Consider the following 23,052-nt stretch of genomic DNA (forward strand, 5'->3'; position numbering starts at 1 on the left):
CACAGTTTGGGTACTTTTTTTTGACAGTTCTCTCTCTGAATATGCACAACTTTTTTTGAAATTTCCAACGGTTTTTTCTTTCTTTTAATAAATTACTCCCTCCGTTCCGAAATAAGTCGTACGTTTGGCGAAGAATTAGGGATTAAGGAATGGTTTCAGAGAATGTTTTTGTTATTTGCAAATATCTTGTGTATGAACTATCCTCCATGTTCAGGGATAATATGAGGATCCTATCACGATGGTATGTTGAGGATTCGATATGATGAAGTTGTCCATTTATCGCATTTTTTTTCAAAGAGCTCCGGTAGATAGTTAATTACTACAAGATGTACTGTGATTAACATTACAGGCTAGAATTTGTTCTAAATTTTTAGTATGCACAAGTAGAACTCAATAGTTATTACCCATATGACATTTTTTATATCTCAAATTTTGCAGAATGAGCAAAATAGAAAGAACATCCTTTTTATGTATTCGAATATCTGGATGCAAAATGGTGAGAAATAGGGACTTGGGACCTCCAGCGGACCCCCCATAAGTTGACCTTGGGACAATTTATATGTTTCTCTAAAACATATCCAGAATTGAAAAAAAAATCGCACGACGTGTTTTCGAGCAATCCCAAAAAACATGATTTTGGAGGGGAAGGGGAGGGGTGGGGGCAAAATAAAGGGCATATTAATGGTCCCAGGGTCAGCTTATGGGGAGGTCCCCCGAAGGTCCCAAGTCTGTATCTCTCACCATTCCGCACCTATTTTGGATTGAAAATAAAACACCAAAAATAAGACATTTTTAAGACATTCGTTCCTCAACATACCATCAAGACTGGACCCCAATTTTAGTACTGGACATTAGCAATAGTTCTTTACAAGAGATAATTGTTGATACACAAAACATTTACCAACAAACTTTCCCTTAATCCCAATTTTTCCAAAACGTACGACTTATTTCGGAACGGAGGGACTATCAATTTTTATTGTTCTAGGATATTCAGTGTTATTTTAAATATAATATGAGACAGAAAAAATAAAATTAAGAAAATTAAAAACAAGAAAAATTAGTTACCAAGAAAATAATTTTCTTTATTTACTTATGCCCAGCACACAATAACTTTTATTTGTAAATATGTTTTCAAAATTTCCCATGAGAGTGAGCGAGATGACTAGATCTAGGTCTCACTCACTCTCATTGAAATGTCAAAAACATGTTTACAAAACAAAAATTATTATGCGTTGGGCATTAGTCAAAATGTAAACAAATTGATTCAGAATGCAACCGACACAAAAGCTGTGCATATAGAGAGTGTGAATATAAAGAAACAGCACTGTATACCTAAAATTTAACGGTCTTTGTGTTAATACATCTTAAAATGAATAAATATTTAAAACCAAAATGAATTCATTGACTATTCTAAGATTACATACATAATTTTAATTAAGTTATTTGCATGGCCGAAATTACACTCAAAGTGGCCGAAACTTGGTACACTTCCCCTATGTTTAAAGTTCTTAATCAAAAGTATTCAACATTTTTATAAAGATTTTTTAGTTAAGAAGAATTCACTTTGCAAAAATCTGATTGTTTTATCAGATTATCAAAGTATCCTTTTTCTCATATAATAATTCCATTGTCTTGTTTAATGATAAATTACAGTAGACTCTCTCTCAAATGGGCATTTGGGGCGAAATGTCATCTGGTTTAGATTTGGGCGTCAAAGCCTTTGTAAATTCCACAAAAAACGCTCAATTATAAAGAATAACGATAAAATAGAAAGAACTACAGCAAATTTGAGCAAATTATAGCTTGATAATTAAATGTGAAAATTGTCAACACAATTTTTCGATTGAGAAAGAGCCAATTGAGCGAGAGTCTACTGTATACAAAAACTATATTTTTCTACAAATATCTTTATGATTTTTTTTTTTTAAATAAATGGAATAAATATAAACAATTAGTTCCAGAACCACCATTGCTATCGAAAACGTCCAAAGACTCCAAAGAGTCCACCCCCGTTCCTGTAGATGAGGAGGAAAAACCCAGTACAACAACTGAGGAGGTTAAGAAGCGTCCCGAAGAGGTGCTGGATGAGAAGAGGGCGATTGTGAAGAAGGAAAAAGGTCCAGCACCGAGACCACCATTAAATATAACACAGACACCACCTACAACACCAACAGAAGTCAAACAGGAACCTCATCAGGGGCTAAATGTTGATCATACGGATACTCTAGATGAAGTTCAGAAGAAGAAAGATGTCGCCCCAAGTCCGCCGTTGTTAAAGTATGCCAAGGAACAGAGGAAATCGACGGAATTGGAGGAAATTGTTGAGTTGCCGGCTGAAGTGATTCAGGAGGCAGAAGGTAAGGGTGGTGGTGTATTAGTGAAATCAGATGTCAGTCGTACGAGTTCTAATGATGATCGTGAGACTCCATCACCATCATTTTCCAATTCCATTGCCGTAAATAAGCCAAATACATCAATGGTTACGGTTAATTCAAATACACCAGATCCATCCAATAGTTTGGCCAGTAATGTGAGTCAAGTGACAGTTGTCACGAGTCATCCGCCCGTTATTATTGATAATTCGGTACCATATGCCCTGCCATCGGAGACTCCTAATGAAGTGGTAATTGTATCCAATGAACTCAATAAGACCCATGTCAATGAGAGTTCAACTGATGATGATTATCCATCATTGGATAGTCTGGAGAGTACACCGAAGAAGGCTGCTGCTGCGGCAGGGACAATTGTAATTCCTGATCGATCTGAGGGGAAAAAGAGTAATAAAACGGCAAGGAAGTTGGATGAAAGTGAAGTGTTAATAGTGAGTTCGAGTTTTGTGGAAGAGGAGGAAGAAGAGGAAGAAGATTCTGCCTTGGACACAACACATGTTTCTGTTGTGACAGTTGGCGAGGAACAGGTAAAAGTCAAGGATTCGTCCAATGTACCCAAACAGCCTAAATATGAGTCAACAAGTGATTTGTCTAATGTCTCAGTGACTCATAGTGAATCCAGTGAAGAGGTCAAAGGTAAACCATCCAGGGTTAATGGACAGGTGAGAAATCGTGATGATGTGAGTGTCATTGTGAATAAGGAGAAAAAGAAGCCGGATAAGCGGAATTCGCCAGATAGTTCGGTGGGTAGTATGGATTCTAGGACACAAAGTGAGTCTGGATCAATGCGATCGGCCAATGTGACAAATCATCATCACAAAGATCGAAGTGATGCTGAGAGTATTGCCACAACAGCTAGTCATGATAGTCGAGAACCCGAGGAGGAGACTAATGTCGTGATTGTACGTCGACAGCGTACTGAACAGACCAAGGAGGAAATTCACTTGAGGAATCTGCAGAAGAAGACGCGAAAGCGTACGCGAAAATTCACAATTGACGGTGTTCAGGTGACAACGACCACCAGTAAAGTCATCTATGGGGACAATGAAAATGGCAAGGTGTATGATGATCATTTCTTGCGAAAGCAGGAATTGCGAGAATTGAAATTGTTGCAAAAGATAGAGAAGAAACAGTTTCAAGATGTGCAGATAAAGGAGCAGTTGGCTAAGGAGCAACAAGAGAGGCGTTTTGAACAAGAACACATTGCACTTCAGAGAACATATGAGGCAGATATGGATGGTCTAACGCGACAGCATAGGCAACTTATAGAAAAGACTGAGCAACAGCAAGAGAATGACTTGAGGGCGACATCAAAAAAAATTCGTGGTGAACAAGAGCGTGATTTGAAGTTGTTCCGCGATGGCCTTAAGCAGGAGATTAAGTTGTTGAAGCAGGAGATAGATTTGTTGCCAAAAGATCGGCGAAAGTTGGAATTTCCCAAACGTAAGGCAGCCATGGAGGCTGAGCATGAGGAGAAGGAGAGAGCATTCCTGTCATCACTCAGTGAGAGTCATGAAGTGGCATTGAGGCGTTTGAGTGAGAAGCATCGAGATCGTTTGGCCACCATTGATAAGAATTATCTGCAGCAGAAGCAGACAGCTATGAGGACACGTGAAGCAATGTTGTGGGAACTGGAGGAGAAGCAGATTCACGAGAAACACCAACTGGCCAAGAGGAGTGTAAAGGATTTGTGCTTTATGCAGCGCCATCAGATGATTGTGCGTCATGAGAAGGAGTTGGACCAAATAAAACGGTAGGTGTTCTTCTTTATTCACTTAAACCTTTAAGGACGATTGGAACACCGGTGTCCCATAAAGAAAATAATTTTTCCTGATTACCCATTATTATTTTTTTCTTATGTCTCTATTATATAATTGTAAAGTAGAAGGTTGAAGGAATCTAGAATTTTTTTTTGCAAGTCTCTAGGTATTTGCTTTGTAGCAAATATTTAAGCTCAAAAATGGCGAATTTTTAAATTCTCAAATTCATAATTGATTTTATTTATTTTTTATACTTCTAATATTTTTTTAAAGCAAAACCCTTTGGCAATAAAAACTAGAAAAATATTATTCATTGGTATTGTCAGAAAAATTACTTAAATTTTTGGGCTATTTTCGTCCCTATCGTTCATAGAAGCACAAAATACACCGAATCAGACTGTTGGACTTTCCAAGGTTAGATGTAAGACTTATCATTGATTATGTTTCCCAGTTCAATTTTTATTGTTGATTGTAGTATAATGTTGTCCGTAGAAAGTGTCTCGTCGTTAACTCTTTCCGGACCACAACATATCCAGCGAACGAATTTCAGTCAAACTCACTTTATTGTAAGTCTTAGTGGTCAAATATGATACTTTTGTAGAGAAAGAATTTTCTCCGCCTCTGGGAAATTGGAAAACTCATGGGAACTCTCGTCCCCTACAGAACGCAAAAGATAGAAACTTGGACAAACTTCAATTTTCCAAAAGCCAATAATATCAATTTTGTGAATTATTTTTGCATGTCAAATGACTCCTTTACAATGTTGATCACTAAAACAAGAAGAATTATTGACCAGTATCTTGTGGGATGTCCAGGAAGTGCTGAAAAGGACACCCAGCTCCTGCTTGCCAACAGATTCCTCAAAATATTTCACAGAATAGCACTTTAACACACATTTCTCTCAACAGGATGTTATTGCAGACACATTAAGCTTTCTCAAGAGCCAAAAAAACACTTCCTGGACAATCAGAATTCACTAAAATCTGGAAGAATAGGAAAAACTTCCCCGAAAGCAATCTCTTTCGCTGCCAAATGTCAAAATTATCGGCCATATTGACAAAAATTTCGCTCCCGCTTGAATTTTCTTACAAGGTTGGTGTCAAAAAGCAAATGGCGGGCACTGGCGGGATAACCTTACATTTGACCTCAAGATTTTTGGGGACGAGAGTACCCATCAACTTTGAACAAGTTTTTTGAAAATTTATGAAAAAATTGTTTTTCGAATTTATGTAATCTGTAATTGTTAGTTATCATACTTATTGGCCCCGAGAGGTTTTTCCTTATTCGGGTCTAGAAATATGAAAAAAGTCACAATATGTGCAAGGAAGCAGAAAATCGAAAATTCACGATTTTTGACCAAGAATATCTTAGCTCAGGAGTTAATTGGGATCCTGCAAAAAATATCCTAGATTTGGACATCCTTATAGTTTGTAATCATCCACAAGAATCGGAATTTTATCGATTCTAAATAGTCTAAAAAAATTATTTTTTCCATGGGTACCCAGAGTCCCAAAGGAGACGAAAGAGTTAAAGGGTTAAACACATTTTGGGTGTATTTATAAATATAATTCGCAATGATTTGTTTATTTATTATTTATTCAGTCAGAATATACATGAAAACACAGCCTCTTACGCAATATTTTTACACTGATAAACGAATATATACTTTGTGTTTGAGAAAATATTCTATTTTTCAAATTAATTGCTGGGGCTATTCTTAGAATTTTCACAACATTTTACGGAAAGTTGTTACGGAAAGCTCTATAAAATGTTTTCCTCGTCTGATTCTATTGATATAACTATAAAATTGTCAATTCTGAAAAAATATTTAATTTATTAAAATAAGAGTATTTTTTATAAGAACGTAGGGTGGAATCACCACTTCTCGCCAGTGCCCCATTTCTCGCCACGTATATTGAAATTTATGAAGTAAATGAGCCGCAAAGTTACTTGTATTTTTATTGCTGCTACGTATAGAGAAGAAAAACACATTTTTTTGTTTTGAATTTAAATGTTTGAGCATTTTTTAGAGGAATATTTTAAGCAAGTGCATCGAATCCAATATTTCTTACCAAATATAGTAAGTGTCATGAAACTTTTATCGAATAAAATTTAATTTTTGAATAAGTAATTTGCCTATTGAACATTTAATTACATTCGGCGAATACATAAAATTTGTATTTAGTTAGTTAATATTTCATTTTATATAATTTTTATGTAGAAATGAGCCATGGCGGAAAGTGGTAATATTCTAAAATTGATTCACCACCTGTCACCATAGCTTTTCAATAGGCGACGCTAACTTCACTTCATAGATTCTCAGTAATCAAATCTACTTTGTTTACTTTCTGCGCTTTCTGCAATAGTCTAATAATTTGATTTCTCAAATAAAAGTGAAGAAAAATCATTTAATGTGAGTAATAATACGGTGATCATGAGGAAAAAGAAATGCTGAATGTATTCTTTTCATAACATTGCCTAAAATAATCGAGTTTGAACCTTTTCAAGTGGGTGGCGAGAAGTGGTTACAGAACTGGCGAAAAGTGGTAAAAAGTGGCAACGAAGTGATTATTTTTGCATTGTTAATAATACCCAGTTAATAGGTACTCCCGTGTTAAATTGTAGAACAATTGTTTTGACGAATCTAGAGTCAATATTATCTAAGTAGCTTTGTGTCAAATTTGAGTTATCTGATAATAAGGGGTCAAAAGTTATAATATTAATTTCACTTTTTCCTAAAAGTGGCCAAAGTGGTTACTCCACCCTATATGACTATATCTTTTACAATGAACAATATATCGTCATTTTCATTATAGCAAAAACATCCTAAATTTAAACCTTTTATGTTGTTAAAAATACTAATATTCTGTAAATCTGCAATATATTTTGTCTAGAGATCAAATCCCTTAATCCCTTTTTTGTAAATTACACTGTTTTTGGAATTTTTTCAAACACTGAGAGAAATCCGAAAAAGTTATAATAACATTCCGGAAATGTTAATTTTACCCTGCAGTATTGATCCAAAATCGGTGTAAATATTACCTTTTAGGTGTATTAGGGGTTAAATTAACCCTTTTTCATATTAACCCATTCAGTCAATGTACCAGAATTACTTGAGATAGAATGTTCATATTTTGGGATTGGTTTCCTACAGATCAATAGATGATTTTTTTGAAAAGAAGAAAAATTTACCTATTATGGGGGCGCGGGGAGCCGTGGTAAAACACACGTCTTAACGGTCACTGAATTTAAATTCTGTGCGTTAATTCATTACAAACTCTATTGCTTTAGATAGAGTAACTATCCAAGAAAACAAATTGGCAACTAGAATTCAAATCAGGAAAGAGGAAAGAGGCCAATTTTAACAAATTCGACGGGATGACGAATTTTCCGTCCGCCATTTTGAGCAAAAATTTTGCATGACCTTCCGCGAAGCAAGAAAACAATAACAAAATGTATTTTCATCTCTGTCGGACTATTTTTCCCATGTAATTGAAGAACTAAGGTTACTAAAAATCCATTCCCGACAGTAATTCGGATAAAAATTGCCCAGAAATAAATCATCAAAAATCACTCAATTTGCGTATGATGTATAATACCATGGTAAGGAATGGGTTAATTTTACCATTAAAATGGTGTAAAATTAACATTAAAAAATGTTGATATATTTTTACACCTCTAAAAAGTGTTAATGTTATGAGGAAAAAAGAGTTAATCGCACCCCTTTTTTCTCAGTGTATGGAGGCATTTTTATTAAGAAATATACATCAAAATTTGGAATATTCCTTTGCAAAGAAAAAATGTTTGAAATAATTTTTAATAAAGTGTTTTTTTTTTAATGTGTAGACACCTTAGATTTGGAATTAATAGGATTGCATAATGCCAAAAAGTTTATTTTTATTGATTTTATGAAAACAATTTCTTGAAAATCTTAAATTTTGAATTTATTCTTTATCCCTTTAACGACGAGACACTTTTTACGGACTGAAAATTAACAATAAAAATTAAACCGGGAAATATAATCAATTATAAGTCTTACATCTAATTTTGGAAAGTCCAACAGAATCTGATTCAGTGTATTTTTTACCTCTATGAACGATAGGGACGAAAATAGCCCAAAAAAATTAAGTAATTTTTTTGACAATACCAATGAATAATAATTTTCGCTTTAATGAAAAATATTACGTATGAGTATTGTAGTTTTTATTGCCAAAAGGGTTTTGCTTAAAAAAATTTGAAGTATAAAAAATAAATAAAATCAATTATGAATTTGAGAATTTAAAAATTCGCCATTTTTGAGCTTAAATATTTACCACATAACAAATAGATAGAGACTTGCAAAAAATAACTAGGTAGTCAGGAAAAATTATTTTATTTATGGGACACCGGTGTTCCAATCGTCCTTAAAGGGGTTATATCTGAATTAAAGTTTTTATATTAATATTTTTTTTATAAATACTGTGATAAAAATGAATTTCTGTGATCAAATAGAATGCTACAACGAAAGGAGGAGGATCTCCTTAAGCGTCAAACCATTGAACGACGTGCCCTGCCGAAGAGGATACAGAAGGAGCGCAAAGTGAGGGATGCAATGTTCAGAGAATCCCTGAGAATATCCACACATTTGGACCCTGAGGCAGAGAGGGAGAAATTAAAGAGGGTAAATCATATATTTTTTCACATTTAATATTTTTTACCTCAAAATATTTTTGAGTTGTTATGAGAGCGGAAAAGCTGTCCGGCAAAATGAGTTATTTGCAATTTCTTTCATCACACAAATATATAAGCTAAAAGACTTGTGATGCTCGGGGCAGCAGACACTTTGTCTCGTATAAAATATCATTTTTCTGAGAGTGGTTTTTTTATAGTTCATATCATTTAATTGCTTTCCTTCGACGAAAAGATTAAAAAAAAAAACCAATGAAAATAGCTTAAGGTGAAGTCTATTTGGTTTATATTTTATGGGAAAACAAATATAACTTTTTAAAAGTTTCATTTAGAACATTAGATCAGGACCTTGATATCAATTATTTGTATTGCTTAAACCTAATTTTATTTTTTATTTTGACATAGTTCCAAGAGCAAGAGAAAAAACGCTATAACCAGGAACAGCAACGCTTCGAGACGAAGCACATGAGGCAACTGGAAGAGTTGCGGGCAACGGCTGATGGAACAATAAGGTGAATAATGATAAAATAGTAAAATTAATAATTGACAAAAATTTATCTATAATAATGATTGACAAATTACTCTAAAGGGAACTAGAACAGCTGCAAAATGAGAAACGCAAGGCTTTGCTCGAGCATGAGACGGCAAAATTGCGGGAATGCGATGAGGCTTTGCAGCGTGAGTTGCGCGAATGGAAGGCTCAGTTGTTGCCACGTAAACAGGTATGATCTATTAAATTTATGTAAATGACTCCTCTGCGGTAAAATTTTTAAAACTTATCAGTTTTTCTCTATTGGCTTCTGCATCTTTTACGCCCTCAAAAAAAAAAAATACTAATTTACACAAAAAAACACACTAAAATTGCTAAACATTTTAGCAGAAGACTTAACACAGTATAGATTTTAGTTTTATTTATTTTTTTTTTTTATTTTAGAAATTGTGTAGAAAATTTAGAAGTAGACAATATTCTTGAAGTTTTTTTTTCTTTTAGTTTTGACCCTAAAATTGGCAATATTTGATATTAGAAAGGATATTTTTTATTGATTACAAAATGTATATTTAGCGGGGAATATAAGTTTAACATAGGACAATTTTGCGCAAATTATTGAAATTTTATAAAATGCTAACTTCTGGCCTGTAGTTATACTTTAAAAAAATATGATGGAAATTAGATAAGGGAAATTATTGAAAATGATAGGGTAAGTGTGTCAAATTTCGGCATAGTTGCAAATGAGCACCGAAGTCCTAAGTTTAAAATGCAATAATTTTAATTTATATTGATATTTTTTGTTACTTTATTTTCGGGAGGGTTGTGTGGAACCTTGAAAATTAATTTATCATCTTTGTTTTCTTTAAATCACTTCCTAAAATATTGAAAAATTAATAGTAATATGGACATTGCTTTAGGTAGTATTCCGGCCACCTTTTTTCTGACCCCCTTTTGTGACGCAACGGATAGAAAATTTCAAAACGTCAAACGGAACGAGTTTAATATTTACACTGAGAGAAATCCGAAAAAGTTAAAATAACATTCCGGAAATGTTAATTTTACCCTGCATTATTGATCCGAAATCGGTGTAAATATCACACTTTTTAGGTGTATTAGGGGTTAAATTAACCCTTTTTCATGTTAATTTTACACTTACAAAGGTGTAAAATTAACATTACAAAATGTTAATATATTTTTACACCTAAAAAGTGTTAAAGTTACGAGGAAAAAACTTAATCGCACCCTCTTTTTTTCTCAGTGTAGTTTAATTCATTTATATGATCCACAAGCCCTGAGATCTTCCGTGTAATTTGTCCTAAACACCTGAAGAGTGGCATCTCAAATTTACGAGCGGATTCCCGTAGAAATTTGCCCTTCCTGTACTCTTCCAAGGCCTTTTCCACATCATCTTTTTCATAGAAGTGATGTTTTTTTTCCTCTGGACATAGTTGAACTCAGAAATTGAAAAAAATACACAAAAGAATAAGAATTTTAGGAAGGCAAAAGATGTTGCCGGAATAGGCAACACTACCTCACCGGAGAGATGCTCACAAAGTATAGTGCCCGCTTTGTAATTTGGATGATTGGGAGACAATGTGACAGATGTCCGCTTCGTAATACGGATGGATTTTTTGAATTCGAGCAACGTCTCGAAAATTATACAAGATTTTTTTTGTAGAATTAGTATAAAAGTTTTAAAAAAGATTAAAAAGACATAATTAGAGAATTCTATGCTATTATACTTCATTTATTAAAAGAAAACTTCACAAGATAATTTATTTTCGCACAGAGTGGGGCAGAATATCCAAAAACCTGGCAAAAAATCGATTTTTTTTCTCGAATTTTTGAAAACTAACACCGCTAAATGATAGTTGACTGGTGCCCTCACTAAACCCTATACTCCTTTTTTCATTGAAGTTATGGTACCTTGAAATATTACACCAAAGTTGACCTTACATTGCGATTTTGTCGATTTTATATGGAAAAATAGCATAATATTTGAAGTATGAATATAGTAAAAAAATTTCGCGGAATTCCACTTTCTTTATCTTATATTAGAGGTCTTGTTCTGTCAAAAACCGTCGAGAAACCTTGCAACCTTTGCGTTTTTTTGGCAATGATATTTTGAAAATGTGGTAAATTGACTTTCGAGAGCATTCTCTTTTGGTTTGTAAGACAAGCGGTACGAGATTTCTACTTTTAGTTTTTTATGATATCCCCATAAGTCAACATTCCTCAGAAGCGGATTTTCGCGAGACGCGATTTTTTTCGCGGATTTTCGCGGGGCGCGAATTTTTCGCGGATTTTCGCGGATCGCGTATTTTTTCCATGGATATTGGTCGACAATGAATATTTTCGCGGATTCTCGCGGGTAGCTGACAGAGGCTCTAAATGGATGTAAAAGTTTGAGGCTTCTATCTCTCATAGTTTCCCAGGTAATCGACTTTAAAGATGGACTACCTCCAAAACATTTCCAAAAATGAACAAAATCTCCAGGGTCAATTTTTTTGCAAAGTTGGAAAAACCTCATTTTTGACCTGTTTTTGGGGGATAGGGACTGCATGACTTGGGAAAGAGTAAAAATAAAGTGGTTGGGTTCGAGATAATGTCATTTGAGGAGGGGTCATCGAAGACCGGAAGTTGATATCTCTTACCGTTCAAATTTTATATATGTCAAAAGACTGAAAAAGTGCGAAAAACAGTATTTAAGAAAAAAACATAGCTATTACCGTTACTTTACTAATCCATCACCGATTATGACCGATGCAGTCGAGTTCAGAATTACAAGACCTTTCACAAAAATCCAAATTTAACCAAATCCGTTTTAAATATTAGACCCTCCAGGGTGGTTGACATTTGACTTTGAATAATTCAAGATGGCGATTTTTCCGGTGATAGGTGTCTAACGACGAAATGTTTGGTTAGACTACTTCCAAAACATATCCAAAAATAAACGAAATTGCCAGGGCCAATTTTTTGCAAAGTCATAACACCATGTTTTTGGAGGGGTTAGAAGGGGTGGGGGTAATTTGGGAAACTTAGTTAGATAGGGAATGTTGACTTGTGGGGGGGTCACCGAAAACCGGAGGTTAATATCTCTTACCGATTAGCAGCCACGATGAAGAGAAATTGAAAAAAAGTCGTTTGTGAAAACTGCTCTCTCTTGGAGTTCGAGCAGTTAAAATGTAGAGAAAAAATATTGATTTCTAAAAATTAATAGAAATTAAATTATTCTAGAGACATTCAGAATGCATAGGTGCCATAAAATATTTTTTGCCAGGTTTTTGGGTATTCTGCCCCACTGTGCGTCGAGAACTTGTCCGGATTACGCCGATCCGAATTAGAGAGCGGGCACTGTATATACTTTTTACGCGAAATACAGGATCCAGCTGGGAAATTTCACTCGAAATTTAAAGATTGATTCACTATTAACATAAGCAGAAACGATTTTTAATGAAAACTAATTAATTTTCATGAAAAACACCGAAGGAAAACCTTTTGCACTTCACCAAAAATCGTAAGACAGAAACACAATCGGTCTGTCATATTTTTTGTAAGACTCTTTCCACACTGAGTTTTTACAACGCAATTTAAATTCAAATTATACCTAAAATTTTTTTACGGTCTTTGTGTTAATACATCCTAAAATGAATAAATATTTAAAAGCAAAATGTATTCATTGACTATTCAAAGGTAACATACATAAATTTAATTAATTTATTTCCATGGGCGAAATTACACTCAAAGTGGCCGAAATTAGAAGCTGGCTGAAATTTGGCACATTTCGCCTATAGCAAAATTTTATTTGCAAATAGTATTTTTAAGCTTGTTGAGGAAAAAACAAGAGCGCTGAGACATATTAATTTTTAGTATTTTTAGACGAAATATGAAGAGTTAAAGAAAAAATCCTTTGCGCAAATTTGCTCACTTTTTGTCACAGTAGCATGATCTTCAATCACCCCTTTTTGACTTGATATTTTTGGTTAATATAATCTATAAATTTTTTTGGTTTTTTTTTTTCTTGACAATGCCTCTTGATTATGCTGACTGTCTCTCTTTCTCTCTATATTTCTTATAATCAAATAACAACCGCCATTTTACAGAAAATTAATAGCTCCCTATCTGCCATGATTGATGAGTATGAAAAGAAGCACAATGTGGTAACTGATCGTACAGAATTTGAGGGTGATATTGTAGTACCACCACATTTGCGTCACAACACCATGCTCAATTCGCGTCCGATGCGCCTTCATGGTGGCATTTTGGGGAGTTTGACGCGTTCTAGGACTCTCTTGTCCTTGTCACACTCCTCACGGGATTCAATGCATGGCTCTGTGCCCGATTTGAGTCGTAGTGTACCAAATACACCGCACATCAGTCAAAAGCTAACACTTGCTAATTCTGTGGATTCTGTACTGGAGGAATCCTCCACGGATGGTATGAATGGTAGTCAGACGTTGCCAGTGAAGAAGAAACCACCACCAATGGGAAAGGTCGTTGGTGCGGCATCTAGTTCAAAATATGTCTTTACAAATGATGGTGTCCAATTGAGGAGGACATCGAGTGAGGAGCAACCCAAGAGGATACCTGGAGCTAAAAATTTGAGTCAGCAAATTGGCCGATCTATAGCATCCTTGCCGCCCATACATCACCATCACCATGTGCATCAGACTAGAAATAATGGTGATCAACTGAGTAGTAGATATTCATCTCATGATAGACGAATGCCGGTAAAGAAACCCAGTAATTTAATGGAAGCAATGACAAATCGCTCAAAATTGCACCAAAATACATCATCGGCAAATATTGTGACTACAATGGGGGCACAAGGCAGGATATCGGTCATTTCCAGGGAAAAAATTGGTATTGAGTTGGATGGTGATGGAGGCTTTAGTAAATGGGGCAATGTACGTGGTACAAATAGTTTCTCAGGTCATGACTCCCCGGTTATTGCCAGCACACCACGATATTCTATACCACGTGTGTCACTCGGTGGACAACAGAGTGAACAAGCACAAACTGATAACAATGACCGGGAAAGAGCTAATACAACCAGAGTCATACTTAAAAGGGTGGAATCAACACCAAATTGGCAGCATGGGGACAGTGTCGATGATTCTGCAGCTTGAAATATCTACTTCCTTTACCCAAGATACACAATTTACATTTTCCTTCACTCTATCACTCCTTTTCTTTTCTTTTTCTGTTACACATTTTTTTATGTTGTCCAAAAAAAAAATTATATGGTAACTGGATTCGAATTTTATGTTTCTTGGTGCGTGGTGAAAATTTGGGAAGCAATATTTTCTTGCTCAAGAAAAATGGGTTGATGCTAAAAAAAATAATTGCAATAAATCTTGTAAAATGAGTGTACGGCGTTATCACACTTGCACATTAAAATTTTAATGTGATTCACATTAATTGTCACTTGTGAGCGTCCAAATATGTTATTTGTGTCTTTGAGTCACTTAATATTTGGGGTTTTTCTATTTATTGATAAAGAAGTGGACTTGGCCTGCAAAAATAAGTTTAAATTTGCCTAAAGCATAAATATTTTTCACATTAAAAAATTAAAGAGAAAATCGCATTAATTTTTCGCATTAATGCTATAAATCAATTTATATCAAATTTTGCGGGCCAAGTCTACCTTTTTACCAACAAATAGATCAAATTTTGAATATAAAATGATTCAAACACACAAATTACACATTTGGACTCTCACCAGCGACAATTAATGTGAATCATATTAAAATTTCAATGTGCAAGTGTGATAACACAGTAAATTTCGTAATTCATGAAATAAGGTAAAGTGCCCTCAAGTCTTTGCACTAATATTTGGCGTATGATCTAACATTAATAGGTCAATTATTCTATAAATAAATACGAGGCAGTGACAATTTTATAGAAATTCACCATTAAAACATTCAAATATTGACCACCGGTCGAGTCGAGGAACCGGTCGACTCGACGGCACTTTACCTTATTTGTTCAATTTGATAAGCACTTAATATTTTACTGAATTTGTTTTTCTTTATATATTTTTTTTATATTACCAAAACAATTTACCCTTTGAAATTATTAACTGTACATTTCGATCTGTATATCCTGTTTTCAGATTTATTATTCCTTCAATTTTTATTTTACTTTTATTTTTATTTTTTGTAATAATAAAAGGGACGGCAAAGCGTCCCAGGCTTTGGGAAATGCTCAATCTCGTGACTTAGATGCTATACTGCAAAAGTACTTTTGTATCATTTACGGTTTACCGGTTTCCAACCGATTTGAACTGATTCATAAATCACTCAAAAGATCCCCCAAAATAGTTTTAAAAGTAATAGGATTGATTTTCAGATAAAAATCTTTTATCGGTTATGAACCTGTTTAATACCGATTCAAAAACCGATTGGAACCGGTTCAGTTTTATAGGAAATTCCAAGACCCTTCCAACGAGTCCAAACATGATACTATTCGGTTTATAAATGCTCTCTTTAGAGCCCTTTTAACCTTTGACCTTGAAAAACCCTTATTATAAATAATTCAACGGTATTTTCGTGCATGGGCGAATGTCCGGCCAGGTAATATCTAGATCTAGAACGTATCCAAAAATCTCTGAATTCTGAACCAGTTCAGAACCGATTGGAACCGATTCAATTTTATAGGAAATTCCAAGACCTTTCCAACGAGTCCAAACATGACCCCATTTGCTTGATAAATGCACTCTCTAGTGTCTTTTTAACCTTTGACCTTGAAAAACCGTTATTAGGAATGATTCAACGGTATTTTCGTATATGGACAAAATGTCCGCCTGGGTAATCTCTAAAACATATCCGAAAATGAAAAAATCGCACGACGCGTTTTCGAAAAATCCTAAAAAAAACATGGTTTTGGAGGGGCAGGGGAGGGATGGGGGGAAAATGAGGGGCATGTTAACGATCCTTGGGTCGACTTATGGGAGGGTCCCCCTTAGGTCCCAAGTCGCTATCTCTTACCGTTTGGCCTCTAGAACTGATGACAGCCGGACGGACAGACGGACAAACAGCGTGACATTTCTCAGAAATCGTCTGAAACGTGAAGATTTGTTGACAAAAGTGGTCTCTGGGGGGTGGAAGGTGGAAATTGTGGGGGGGGGGGGTGAAAAAATCGAGGGATTATATATACTGCTCTCTCCGTAGAGTTCGAGCAGTAAAAGCTAGTCTTGTAATCCGTAGGGGAAACCTTCGAACGTTCATGCCTTCGAGTAATGTAAATTTTCTTTAAGTTTTCCTTAAGGCCTCTACACATTGCGAGCAATTTTTGTCAAAAATTGCATTTTTGACAGAATTTTGACGTTTCTGCCTACAGCACTGCAGCCAATTTCCTTCAAAAAAGCAAATTTTGACGAAAAATTGTGCTCAATGTGTAGACACTTTAAGAGATTTACACATTTCTATTAAATATTAGTTACCTTCTTATCAATTCTTGATATTTATATAATAATTTTGTGTAAGTCTTTTAGGAAAAGTGAAAGAAATTCATATTATTCGAAAGCATGAACGTTCGAAGGGAGAGTACTTTGCCCTATATATATTAAGAGCATAGCCAGAATTTTAGCAATACGGGATGGTGAATTTGAAATTATATCATCTGGTATTTGAGAAGAATATTTTTGAATATTATCCCCGTAAATAAATTTTTTCCGAACATGAAGTACAGGATTTTGACACTTTCTGACAAAAGCGTTTTCATGGATCTTATTCACTGAAGAGAAATCCGAAAAAGTTAAAATAACATTCAGGAAATGTTAATTTTACCCGATCCAAAATCGGTGTAAAAAATATCCGTTTTAGGTGTATTAGGGATTAAAGTTACCCTTTTTCATGTTAATTTTATCCTTAAAAAGGTGTAAAATTAACATTAAAAAATCTTGATATATTTTTACACCTAAAAATGTGTTAAAGTTATGAGGAAAAAAAATTAATCGCACCCTTGTTTTTTTGCTCAGTGTATAAACACGCAGTGTCAAATAATTCCGCAGATGATGCTGCACGACAAGTCCCCAAATTTTTTTATATCTTGTTCGATTTTTGCTATAAAATTTCTTGGCGGCAGAATTGCTCAACTTTGGATTGACTCTAACAAGAATTCCAAATTCCGCAAAATCTTACAAAATTATAAAGATGGCAGAATAGCAGCCTTAATGTGTTGAATCTTCTGTCAAAGTTAAAGCGTCTGGAAATGGTTTTGAATTAGGACATTTACCCTATTTTGTGTATATCCAAGCGAATGAAAGATCATTACTTCGTGGAACTCTACCCAGCATATACGGGTTTTTCCAATCAGGCTAACGCGAAAAAATGGTAGATAAATCCCATGGATTTTTTTTTAAAGCGGAACTTTGCGGCCGATCGGCTATAGGAACGTGGAAACGTCAAAATTCTGTCAGATTTGGAGCAACTTTCGTTAAAAATATTGTTTTTTTTTTAAGAAAATCGTCTGCATGATGTTTAAAACTAGACTGGTAAAATTAATTAAAATAAAATTTGCAGTACAGTTTGAATTTCGATTAGTTGAGAGAAAATTAGTTGCTAATGGCTCCGGCACACCTTTTAGATCTGGAAAAGTTCATGAAGTCGAAATTCGGATCCCTTTCTTTCTCACATGTTTTGCATGTCTATCTCATTCTGTCGCACTCTTCTTCTTCTCTTAAACATCACTCCAAATTCAAATTAGATCAAACGAATTTAGTATGCGAAAGAATGAGATAGTCATATGCAAAACATGTGAGAAAGAAAGGATTTCGAATTTCGACTTCATGAAATTTTCCAGATCTAAAAGGTGTGCCGAAGCCATAAGTGTTTCATGATAACTCCTATTTTAAGTTAATCAGAAAAACATACAATATGAGATATTTAATTATACTTTCTGCAAAAATAAATTTGTTATTCTTTGATATTGATAACTCCTTCAATAAATCTCTTACTCATTATCAAGAAAACAAAATTATGGAATAAAATATTTATTGAGGTCAAATATTATAGATAATAAATTTTTGATTTGGCATCAACCCTAAACTGTTACCCATAGATTTTTTCAATTGCACTCACATGCCGATTTTCCTTTTTTTCCCTGTGATTCTGATTGTTCAAATTTCTTTGTCCCAAAATATCTATACTTTTTTGTATTTTTATTACTTAGCTTGCATTTTTTCTGTATTATACACATTAAGTTATTAATTTATGTTATTTGCATGTTTCGTTATTTTCATAATGATTGGTTAAATGTATCAAATCATGCGCTTTTTATTTTATATCCATCCCGCATAAACATATAACTAACTTTAAAAAAAAAGTAAACTAAATTACGCCTTCCTGCATGTGCATCAACCAAACATCCACTTAACCTATGACTAAAAAAAAATGGATTAATGCAAGAAAATGGCCAGAAAAGTTTTTGATGGTGATTGGGATTATTTTAAGAAGAGCTTTGAGAACTGACGTAAACAGATAAAAAAAAGGTTGGTTCCTTTCTTCAATCTTTCTCTCTAACACTTATACTTTTATTAAAGAAAAAAAAGATATGCAAAGACCTTGTTCACATGTTGTTTTGTGATGTGTTTTAAGAGTTCCAATGAAATAATCCACTTGTACAGAATGTCAAGCTTTACTTATTAGAATGTGTAAATAGCAGAAAAGAAGGGGAGTTTGATTTATTCTTTGTTCTCTCTTTCTCCAAGAGTTTTTTTTTCTTTTTGTACAGGAACACACAATACACTGTGAATAAGATCTTTCATGTATCGAAAACATCTTTCTAGCTTTTCAATTTAAATGATATTGCAATTTTAATTGGACGTAAAGGATATGATAGACAATTCATTTCACATTTGATGAATTTTTGCAAAATATGTCTCATTTTAGCGTCTTGAGGAGACTTTTGCTCAACAATTGGAAGAAATGGAATCACTCTACGGGGGAAATCTTATAGTTCCTCTTCCAACAGATTCATCACCACGTGATTTAACTGGCTCCACAAGAAGCAGTTTGTCATCATACTCAGAAGGTTGATGTCAGCGCAAAAGAATTTAGGAAGAAAATAATTTTGAGAAAAGGGGAAGGATTAAAAAAAAAAACTTGTCTAGGGGAAGTAAATAACAATAATACAATAATTTTAATAAAAGAGGAGAAATGAAGAAATGTTTTTTTTTAATGAAAATGTTATAAAGTCATTCTCTAGTGACTTTCAGGCTTAAGATATTTCCTTTCTTCTCTTTTTTTTTAAAGAGCTCTAGTTTCTCTTTTCATTCAAAATAGCGTGAGAAATATAATGGAAAATTATACAAATTGAAAACCTATGAAATTATTTACAACTACTTAACCAAACTAATCGAACTAATAATAAATTATTCTAAGTTAGAATATTAAGTAAATTGCGGAATGAACAGACCTGTAAAACCTTTATCTTAATTTTGCAATAAATATTTTGGTGTAAATACACATTCAATTTTTAATATAAACGAAAATATATATTTAGTGAATTCGTAAATATTTTTAAATGTTGATTCTTTTTCTTTATTCTATTTTTTTTTGTTGCATGAATAAAAAATATTTTCATCTGTTACTAATATTTTAATGTCCAGCGCACATTAGCTTTTGTTTGTAAACATGTTTTCAGAATTTTCCATAAGTGTGAGCGAGATAACTAGATCTAGATCTCACTCACTCTCAGTGAAATTCCAAAAACATGTTATCAAAACAAAAGTTACTGTGCGCTGGGCATAATGCCCAACGCACAATAAATTTTGTTTGTAAACATGTTTTCCAAATTTCATATGAGAGAGAGCGAGATGACTAGATCTCGCTTTCATTCACTCTCACTGAAATGTCAAAAACATGTTATCAAAACAAAAGTTACTGTGCGCTGGGCATAACTCTAATTTTTCATCTTTGTTTTCTTAATATACAAACAGCATTCCAAATAGTTGAAATTAAATAAAAATTTAAAAAAAAAAATCTTGTTTTTCAGGTTAGATAAAAAATATATTATATATATTCCAAATTAATCCATTTTTTATATTTTCCAATCTACTTTTTTCTAATTGATTTTTTAAGGCATTAAAAATTTCATTTACTTTTAGATACAATAAAGAAAAAATAAAAAAATATATATAAATGTGCGAAAAGGCTGTTGAGCTACTTGTGATGATATACAATTTGTATTTTATTACATTACAAAAACAAAACAAGGAAATTTATTGAGGAAGTATTGAAAAAAATATAATCAAATAATTGTAAAAAAAAAATAATAATCTTCCGCAGAAAATTGCCAATTACAATTGTAATAAGTTTCATAAAAATATAGTGAAGATCAAAGCTGATAATAAAGAAAAGAATGAATAGATAGTTTATCTAGTAGGAATAAATGGTCAGAAAAAAATCATGAATAGGCTAAAAGTAGAAAAAATGTTAAATTTGCAAATTCAACTTTTATACTATACGCAAAATAAAATTAAAAACGAAAAGCTGAGATGGAAAATAAAAATTAAAAAGGAATATTGCAAGGTAAATTCTGCATATTCTTTTAATAACACCACATCAAAGACATTTTTTTTTTAAATAGTCCATCGCGAGGAAGCAATAAATTTTTAAAGGACAAACTAACGATTTGTGTAGATTGCGCATATATAAATTATAATAAAAATGAAAAATAAAAAATAAAAAGACATAATTATTTCTCTAACTCACTGTCATATTCCTGTTTCTGTTTCGATTTTTAAAGTGTAAATAAATATTTTGCAAAAGATAATAATATGCAACATATTTTGTTTTAGAACCTAAATCACCTAACAATGAATAAAATAATAGAAACTTTGAATGCTTTCTATAATTTCTTAACATTTTTGTACATAATTTTGTAACTTTGCCATTTTTTGCATTATTCACAACTAAAGAGAGAAAGAAAAAAAGGAATAAATTAAAAAAGAATTAAATTTATTTATACTGTCATAATGTATATTAAAGTATCGATTTATTTTTATTCTAGTAATATATTAATATTCAGAATAAATAAATATTTTATTATTAATAGCAGTGCGCATCATCATTTTGACTCTAACCAATTTTCCTTGTTCTAAAAAGATAGGGGAAGTCTTTTAGGTTTCGCATAAACCCTGGCTTCGGACACTTCATAATTTTTCCATATTCTTTTAAAAGTAATGAATCTGACCTAGTAGCAATATATTTAAATAACTAGGGGAGACTACACTCAGGGAAATGGATCTGGGTGCCGGGGTTAGAAAGAGGTGTTGAATATGCACCTTAGCAATCGGGGTTTAGATTCACACCAAAAAAGGCAGAAAAAAGTGAAATTCACACCACTTTTGCTTTACAAAAATTAACTCTACCGAGTGTTACGGCGTTATCACACTTGCACATTAAAATTTTAATGTGATTCACATTAAAGGAAGGTTTTGCACTTTCGTAATGTTGCAGCTTCGTAAAAGTTGATTTTTTCCAAGTTACTAAATGAATATCATCCATGGACATATAATTTAAAAGCTAGTCCTACATCTCACATTTCCTGACGAACTTGGAAGCCTAGGCCTTTTTTCCTGGGTCCAAAAGGCAAAAATAAAAAATGGGCCTAAAATCGTAATTCTGATTTGTAATATTTTATGCATTTTTGCACACTTCAAGTGTCTTTTCGAAAAAGCAACTATTCCAAGTTATAGAGGGTTTATTCGGGTTAATATTTACCGTGAAAATCTTTTGCTTGAAGGGGGTCGTTTTTGTGGGTGGAGGAAAATTCATAAAAATTACCACCCTTGCAGCTCAGGAAAATTGAATTTTGCAGCTTCGTAAAAACATCTGTCAAAATTAGTGACCACCGACTTTGAGAATTCCTTACTATTATGGGTCACACCGTGCATGCCGCTCGGAATATTTGACTCATCAGATATTCCACTCAGAGATGGTAAAATTTCAAAAATTACACAGTAGTCGCCACCTACTTTAGGCGGAAATTTATGAAATTTCTTGAAATTTACCAACTCTAATTCCACTGAATAAATTCACAAGAAAATTGGGATATTAAACAATTTTCACTAAAATCTCGAAGGAAAACATACACTTCCCCATTAAAAGGAGACTTCATCAGATGTTTATTTCACTTCTGTCAAATTAAACATTAAGTCTGAATCTGCTTATGGTAGGTGTGATTCTTTCATTGCCCATGCGGTGCGTTTGAGAATTTTTCATCCAATTTGCTTTGTTTTGCCCTGGTAATTCTAAGAATCATTGATGTTCAAAAAATGTTCTGTAAGACAGATTCGAGACTTTAGAGAAAAAAAAAGGATTACAATAGGTGTGAGTAGTAAGGTACCAGCAGCGTGATGTAGATAGCATGCACCTGCCGTCGAGCACGATGATGTTGGTGACGTCACAGGTGCTGTTATGATGGTCGATGGGCTACGTGCAGCCCGTTTTCCGCTCCCCTCTCCCCGCTGCCCACCCCTGATCCCCCCGTTCTGATATTTTGGTTAATAATTTTAACTAAATATGCTGCATGATGATGTCATGGCGAGCACGATGATGTAGATATCACATTTGCTGATGAATTCTTGCGGCGAGCACAGTGATGTAGATATCACATTTGCTGATGAATTCTTGCGGCGAGCACAGTGATGTAGAGATATCACATTTGCTGATGAAATTCTTGCGGCGAGCACAATGATGTTTTTTGTTTTTTTTTTTTTTTTTAATGCAATGCACTA

The 23,052-nt window shown here is 33.6% G+C and overlaps 1 protein-coding gene across 3 annotated transcripts in view; it reads left to right on the forward strand.

Moving 5' to 3' along the window:
- LOC129801828 (serine/threonine-protein kinase 10) overlaps window positions 1-20,988 on the forward strand; it is a 41,451-nt gene extending 20,463 nt beyond the window's left edge. Inside the window, exons 4-9 of one of the 3 annotated variants that reach the window (XM_055847182.1) lie at window positions 1,956-4,143; window positions 8,642-8,810; window positions 9,224-9,330; window positions 9,408-9,540; window positions 13,412-14,038; window positions 19,202-20,988. In XM_055847182.1, the coding sequence (XP_055703157.1) occupies window positions 1,956-4,143; window positions 8,642-8,810; window positions 9,224-9,330; window positions 9,408-9,540; window positions 13,412-14,038; window positions 19,202-19,348 (3,371 nt within the window). In that variant the 3' untranslated portion in view covers window positions 19,349-20,988. Of the gene's footprint in view, window positions 1-1,955; window positions 4,144-8,641; window positions 8,811-9,223; window positions 9,331-9,407; window positions 9,541-13,411; window positions 14,570-19,201 lie in introns of those variants that run through there. The other 2 variants (XM_055847184.1, XM_055847181.1) reach the window with 2 other exon arrangements.
- The last annotated feature ends 2,064 nt before the right edge of the window (window positions 20,989-23,052 follow it).

Source organism: Phlebotomus papatasi, chromosome 2 (genome assembly GCF_024763615.1).
Source record: "Phlebotomus papatasi isolate M1 chromosome 2, Ppap_2.1, whole genome shotgun sequence".
NCBI classification, from domain to species: Eukaryota; Metazoa; Arthropoda; class Insecta; order Diptera; family Psychodidae; genus Phlebotomus; species Phlebotomus papatasi.